Raw genomic sequence first — 7,150 nt, forward strand, 5'->3', positions numbered from 1 at the left:
GGTTCTGCACAAAGTATTTTGGGGATACTTAGAATGAATCTTGCCTTGTAGACTACTGGGATAATAAGTATGTTTCGAGGGGTATGGCTTCCGGAATCGGGAACATTTATGTGTTCTTGCATCAAGCTTAGCACTCATACTGGGTCCTACTTGTTAGGATATGCAGGTTTCATTGGTATCAATATTTTCTGTATGGATTATATCCAGAGTATATTTTGAACTCTCTTTTTGTAAAATGAACATTTTTTTTGAAAAGGAGGATTACCCCGGCCTCTGCATCTGATCAATGCAATGCAGTCATTTTATTAATTATTCACAAAGATCTTACAAAATAATACATCAGTTTGTTCGAAGCCACCATCTTAGCAACAATTGTCGCTATTCCTAACCACTTGATGAAGGGGTGCCGATTGTCCGAGCCTAATACCGAACAGACATCGCACCAAAGCCTAACATCTAAAGCCGGAGGCCCCAACCGAGCCACATACTTGGTTTGGGGTACAAATCGGTCCAACGCACTCTCATGTGTCGTCGCTGCCATCTTCCACCAATCCATTTTCAGAGCAGAAACTAACACACCGACCTTGTCAGGCCTCTCTGTCATCGACGTCACCATGACGCCAGACAGCGTCCTCCTGCGCGAGTCCATCTCCGCGCATCGGACACCGAGTATGCACTGTGCCACGCCCCCGAGATCCGCTGCCATCAATGGGTAAGATGAAGCACTACTCCACCAAAGAAGCCGTCCACTGATACCTCGAGCCTGTGTACACCTCCAAGAATGACGTTCCGAAGCGTGAAATGACACCTGAGAGCCGCCGTCATCCGATCTACTGATTTAGGGTTTCCCCCGGAGGTAGCGGATAGAGGCCTGGAGCTTCTCCACGACAATGCCTTCAAGAAGGTAACAACACAAAAAAGTGCCGCCATCACCGGTCTTGGCAACAGGCCGAGAACAAGGTTTTCACCCGGATCCACTCGACGAATCCCCATCTCGCATCGTGCGCACTGACCACCACCGATCTCCGCAGCTGCAGAGCAAGCAAGCCACTCTAGCCAGATCAAATCTGACTGAAGGGCCAACGACGACCGCGGCAGATCAGCCCACCAAGGCCCTCTATGCCGCCGCCAATCCGAGGTGCCGCAGCGCCATGGCCAGATGCAGCAGCTCCACCACTAGTCATCTGCCGCCGCTCGCCGCCGGGAGCGAGCCACCGCCACGGACACTCGGATCTGGGGGCGCACATCTGCTCGCCCCGGTGCCCCGCGCCGGCGCCACCCTTGCGCGCGAGAAGCAGAGGCTCCTCCGCCATCGCCGTCAGCCGCCCAGACTTAGCCCGGCGGCTTCCTCCAGCGGCGACGGAGGGGAGGGATGGGATGGGGATAGCCCTGCGGCTAAGTTTGGGGCCCCTCGGCCTCCCGCACGGGGGGCGACGGAGGGAAGGGATGAGATCTGGAGATGGGAGGCAGAGGTAGCAAATGAACCTGCTTGCAGTCAATCAAAGTTAAGCCAATCTTCGGCTGATGTCTTTAGTTGGAGAGGTCAAAATTCCCCCTGATTAAACAAAGTAAGAATTAGTTTGAAGGAAGCAGACACCGATATTTGTTGACATTCCGATGTACGCAGGGAAGCCACACCTCTCCTCGTTTTACAACTTTTGATCTTAATTTGCAGTATGCAAATGGATTACCAAGGGAGCAATGTTACGGATTTCCTTCATGCTAATGGACATGTGATGCTTGAAAGAGTGGATAACAACTGTAATCTAAGATCTTTCACTCGAAAAGAGATAGACGATATCACCAATGGGTATAGCACCGTGCTGGGAGAAGGGGGATTTGGTAAGGTTTACAAAGGAAGATTAGATGGTCTTCGTCCGGTTGCAGTAAAGATATACAAGAATGGAACCAAGAAAAAAGAGTTTGCCAAAGAGGTGATAGTGCATTCCCAAATAAATCACAAGAATATTGTCAGACTGTTTGGTTGCTGCATAGAGGAAAATGCTCTTGCAATTGTTATGGAGTTTGTACACAATGGCAACCTCTACAACATCCTTCACTGCAGCAATGCTAAATGTTCTGTCCCCTTTCCTTTGGACAAACGTTTGGACATCGCCATTGAGTCAGCTGAAGTATTATCTTGCATGCATTCAATGTATAGTCCTATTATTCATGGTGACATCAAACCCGCTAACATATTGCTAGATGTAAATCTTCGGCCAAAGATATCAGATTTTGGGATAGCAAGATTGCTTGCTGCTGATGCGACTCGTCATACCAGATATGTTGTTGGTTGTATAGGTTACATGGACCCTTTGTTCTGTCAGAGTGGGATTATAACTCCGTATAGTGATGTATACAGTTTTGGAGTCGTTTTTCTGAAAATCATCACCAGAAAGAAAGCCGTCGACGGGGATATCCTTGCTCAAAGTTTTGACGAAGCCCTGAGAAATGAGAAACATGTGAGGCGAATGTTTGACCGGGAAATTGCGAATGATAAAAGGAACGAGAAATTTCTTGAAGATGTCACAAAACTAGCAGCTGAATGCTTGAAAATGGAGGACAAAATGCGTCCAGAAATGGCTGAAGTAGCGAACAAACTTAGGACAATTAAAGGAGCTTACCACCAGTCCAAGGCCGGAAATTCTACAGGTAATAAGGAATTTTTATAATCCTTTCTAATTGGCATGTCAATTTTAATAGTTCCTCTCTCCCTCAATTAAAGAAACTTAGGATTTCATCCCCACTGCCACACCCTACCTCTGGCCACCACTGGCGCGAACCGCTTGGTTCGGTGCAAAGCCGCAACTTCTACCAAGAGATTGCGAGCGCCTTTGTGAGGTCTTTGGATGCGCAACACCCTGCTCTTGTTTGGTTTGTCCTTCGCGTCATTCTCCCGTGACTTCTTGCAGCTACTCTGGATCAATGGGTTCATCACCAGGAGGCAGCGGCGATGGGACGTGGGCGTGCAGCACATTAAACCAGCAGCACGCCAGCATGGCCTAACTAGATCGGTGAGGTGTCCTCTCCTGTTTACGGCCTGCTTGATTTTGGATTGGTCATCAGCACAGACGAAGTTCCCTCCTATAAAAAAAAACGACGAAGTTCCCTGCTGTGGGATTTGCTTCCCTCCAACGCCAGCCATGTGTTTGTGTTGATGCCCTAGAAGATATGTCATCCGTATTTACTGCCTTCCACGCACCCGTTCTATTCTAGCTTTATTCCAGTGAGATCTCTCTCATTTGCGCTCCCATTCATCTTGTTTTAGTGTGTGCACCGTGCAAGCTAGTCACTGCCATTCGTTTTGAGAAATGGTGTATGCTCTCTGTTTAGACTCTGCAAGCTAGGTACTTGATCAAATGCTTAGCAAAATTGAGTAGACTAGCATGCATTTATTGATTTACTGTATTTAACCAGCACAACTCGCTATCTTCTATAGATTGGCAAAAATATTATGGTAGAACACTGAAATATCTCTAGTTGAGTGGCATTTGTGCCGCATAATTATTTATGTTAATTTCTTTGTCAATTGGTTGACAGGACCTAGTTTTATTGAAGCTGCTAGGCGATGGCTTGCTCGAGGAACCACAGTCTTAGTGGAAGGTGGCTGTGAAAAAGTATTTAAACAGACTTTCAAGATTCTTCCAGATGAGCAGCTGAAAATATCTCATGTGTGCTGTCTATCAACATCTGCTGGTTCTCTCATGGGAGTTATGTACATTTCTAAAGCTAAAATGGCATTCTGCAGTGAGAATCCTCTTTCTTACAAAGTTGGAAATGACACTAAATGGAGTTACTACACGGTAAAGCTTATTCACTTCCTTGTAGCATTTATCTGTAGGTTATGACATAAGGTGTGCTCGTTGTCGCTTCACTTAATCAATTTATATATACCTTATCTGTTGTTAGAAGTAATTGAGGACTGTTTTATTTTTGTAATTCATGAAATGTATGAAATGGCAAAAGTGTTTGGTCAGAGGTAATAGTGCTTAGGAGATGATGCTTGTTTGTTTCCACAATGCTAGCTCCAACCAGTTCATATATTAATTGTTGTGCTAGTACATCTTTAATGTATAAGTTTTTCGTTACCTAACAAAATAGGTGATCATTCCTCTTCGTCGGCTAAGAACAGCTAAGTCTTCAGTGAGCACATTAAATTCTTCTGAAAAGTATATTCAGATTGTGTCGGTTGAAGGGCATGAGCTCTGGTTTATGGGTTTTCTGAAGTACGACAAAGCAATATCCAGCCTGCAAGAAGCCCTTGTCAGTTCTCGTTAGTTGCAGCCGTAGATATTAAATGGAAGTTTCAGTTACTCTCCAAGCCTGTTTATGTTAGTTTCTACAAGCGGAAGAAATTTCTATTACTTCTATGGAAAATGTACAGGATTGGTGTATGTGCCCCATATTTGTTTGTGCTAATGCATGCAATAGCTTTGCTAGCGCAGTTGGAAGATGGTGAGTGAAACTTCTAAATTATTTTCCAACATTTATGCTCATTTCTTGAATTTGTGATGGAATATAGAATGCACAATCATGAAAGCAGAAGAAGAACAATCATTCCACGTGCTGGTGATGATGTGATTTTTCCATGTTGATTCACATGTGTTTTTTTTGCCAGCCAGCTGATTGTGTTATTGCCGATAAGGTTGAGTGCTATGGCAGTAGTTTGTGCAGATATCAAATTGCTAATAGTTTCTCCTGTCGCTTCTACGTTAGCCATTCTTTTAGTTGAATTGGGATATCATTTTTTTCTTCTAATTTTGGCATCTTTGTTGGTAGATCTTTGTAAAAATATTAGTCATTACGTTGTCTTAATTATTATTTTCTCAATGAAGATGACATTCTTCTAGGCATGTTTGAGAAAAAAAAAACTGTTTTACTCTTACTGTTTTATTCAAGTTCCTGGCTTACTTAACTGATGGGTTGTCAGACCAAAGTGCTTAATTTCTCCAGGAGTATTGCTGGACCTTGTCCAAGTATGCAGACAATGAATAAATCCTATACCCTACCCTACTCTCCTCAGTTTCATCATGTAAAACTTATATGCTACTCTATACCCAGTTATATATTTTTTCTTTTTGGTGAAAGATAACATCAATCACTACTGGAATTTTCGTATACGCCGGGTGTCGGCCTCTTCACCGAGAGCCAAAACACGGGCACTCAGCAAAGTAAAGAACACCGAGAGTCGCACTCGACACAGGGAATAAGTCGGCAAACACACGACAGTGCCGACAGTATTGCTCGGTAAACAGGCTATACTCGGCAAAGGCACTATTTGCCAAGGGCCATCCGGCCACACACGGCAAAGTTTTGCCACATGGCACATTTGGCGGAGACTAACGGCACGGTCACGGTTGCAACTCTTTGCCAAGAGTGGCTCTCGGCAAAGATTTAGTCCCACCTCACCTACCGACTAGCAAAATGACCTGTTTAAATAATTCAATAATTCAACCGCAGTAAGCTTCGGTCTTCTCTCATTACTAAGAGTCCATACAATCCCTATGAATCTTCTAGTGGCTGTTACCCGAGATTGGCTCTCGGTAAACGAGCAGTTGCAGAGAGTGGCTCTCGGTAAAGATAAGACCACCATCAAAGTTTAGTCCCACACCTCGCCTACAGACAAGCAACAAGACCTGTTTATATATAAATAATGGGATAGTCCAGATGCACTAAGCTTCGGTATTCATTACACTCTTGTTAAGGAGATGACTATTTGTGATGTCGATGGTACGATTGCTCGGGATCTTCACGGTGTCATCACAGGGCCTCTGTAGGGCGTGGTAAAAGTTTGGACGCATTTCGAGTAAGCCTCCCCTAAGGCCGCTTGTAAACCGCACCGTCTCCGAGCTAATATCTGGGTATCGAGAGGGAACGTGTCCGGTTTGTGCAGGAAGTGATGGTCCTGTTTTTCCATTGGCCTCGAAACTTCTCATGCTCTAAGAGGGGGCAACCGCATGGCACGTGCCACGGCCTCGCATTTCTCGAGGATGCGTGCTCTGCTAGGGTTTCATCGCCGGGAATTGCAGATCAGCAAGGTGGCACATGAAATCGTGTTGGGTAGCGGCATGGGGAATCATTTGTGATGTCCTTGTGGCATGCCTACGCCTTGCACAGATGAGGGAGGGGCATGCCCTGCCACCGGGTTACCAAAAGTACCTCGGTGTCATTCCTGATGTAACCGTTGAAATCCTTGGAAAATCGTACGATGGTAGGATTGCTCGGGATCTGGCAGGGCCTCTGTAGGGTGTGGTAGAAGTTTTGACACGTTCCGAGTAAGCCTCCCCTGAGGCCGCTTGTAAACCGCACCGTCTCCGAGCTAGTATGTGGGTATCAAGAGGGAACAAGACCGGTTTGTGCAGGAAGTGCTAGTCCTGTTGCTTCGTTGGCCTCGATACTTCTCGTGTTCTAAGAGCGGGCAACCGCATGGCACGTGCCACGCCCTCGCATTTTTCAGGGACGCGTGCAATATTCGAGAAATTTATTGCTCATCTAGGGTTTCATCATAGGGAATTGCAGATCAGCAAGGTGGCACATGAAATCATGCCGGGTAGCGGCATGGGGAATCCTTTTTGATGTCCTTGTGGCATGCCTACGCCTTGAGTGGACGAGTAATTAACAGGTAATCCCTGCTTGACTAATGACATATTCAGTTCCATGGGATTATCATGTACTGTATCTTTGTTTTCCATTGCTGTTTTTCACCATGGTTCTGCACAAAGTATTTCTGGCATATTCAGAGTACATGATAATCAAAGTATATGCAGAGTATAGTTTGCAATCTCTTTTAGTGTAATGAACCTTCTTGCAATCAATCAAAGTTAATCCAATCTTGTGATGATGTCTTTAGTTGGAGAGGTGAAGTTCCCCCTGATTAAACATAGTAAGAATTTGTTTGAAGAAGGCGCACAGATATTTGTTGACGTTATGATGTACGGAGGCAAGCCACACCTCTCCTAGTTTTACAAATTTTGATCTTAGTTTGCAGTTTGCAAATGGATTACCAAGGGAGCAATGTTAGGGATTTCCTTCATGCTAATGGACATGTGATGCTTGAAAGAGTGGAAAACAACGGTAATCTAAGATCTTTCACTCAAAAAGAGATAGATGATATCACCGGTTGGTATAGCACCATGTTGGGAGAGGGGGG

The 7,150-nt window shown here is 45.1% G+C and overlaps 1 protein-coding gene and 1 pseudogene across 1 annotated transcript; both read left to right on the top strand.

Moving 5' to 3' along the window:
• Nucleotides 1-614: 614 nt before the first annotated feature.
• Nucleotides 615-4,278, top strand: LOC119322079 (putative wall-associated receptor kinase-like 16). The gene is made up of 4 exons (XM_037595583.1): nucleotides 615-712; nucleotides 1,676-2,652; nucleotides 3,541-3,803; nucleotides 4,102-4,278. The coding sequence occupies exons 1-4, from the start codon at nucleotides 615-617 to the stop codon at nucleotides 4,276-4,278; spliced, it is 1,515 nt and encodes a 504-aa protein (XP_037451480.1).
• A 2,428-nt stretch (nucleotides 4,279-6,706) lies between these two features.
• The window catches only part of LOC119320576, a 1,866-nt pseudogene continuing 1,422 nt past the window's right edge, over nucleotides 6,707-7,150 (top strand).

The sequence above is a fragment of the Triticum dicoccoides genome, chromosome 6B (assembly GCF_002162155.2).
Source record: "Triticum dicoccoides isolate Atlit2015 ecotype Zavitan chromosome 6B, WEW_v2.0, whole genome shotgun sequence".
NCBI classification, from domain to species: domain Eukaryota; kingdom Viridiplantae; phylum Streptophyta; class Magnoliopsida; order Poales; family Poaceae; genus Triticum; species Triticum dicoccoides.

Coding starts and splice junctions, on each gene's coding strand:
- LOC119322079 (XM_037595583.1), top strand. CDS start 615: ATGACGCCAGACAGCGTCCTCCTGCGCGAGTCCATCTCCGCGCATCGG. Junction 2,653..3,540: donor CAAGGCCGGAAATTCTACAG/GTAATAAGGAAT, acceptor ATTGGTTGACAG/GACCTAGTTTTATTGAAGCT. Junction 3,804..4,101: donor CTAAATGGAGTTACTACACG/GTAAAGCTTATT, acceptor CTAACAAAATAG/GTGATCATTCCTCTTCGTCG.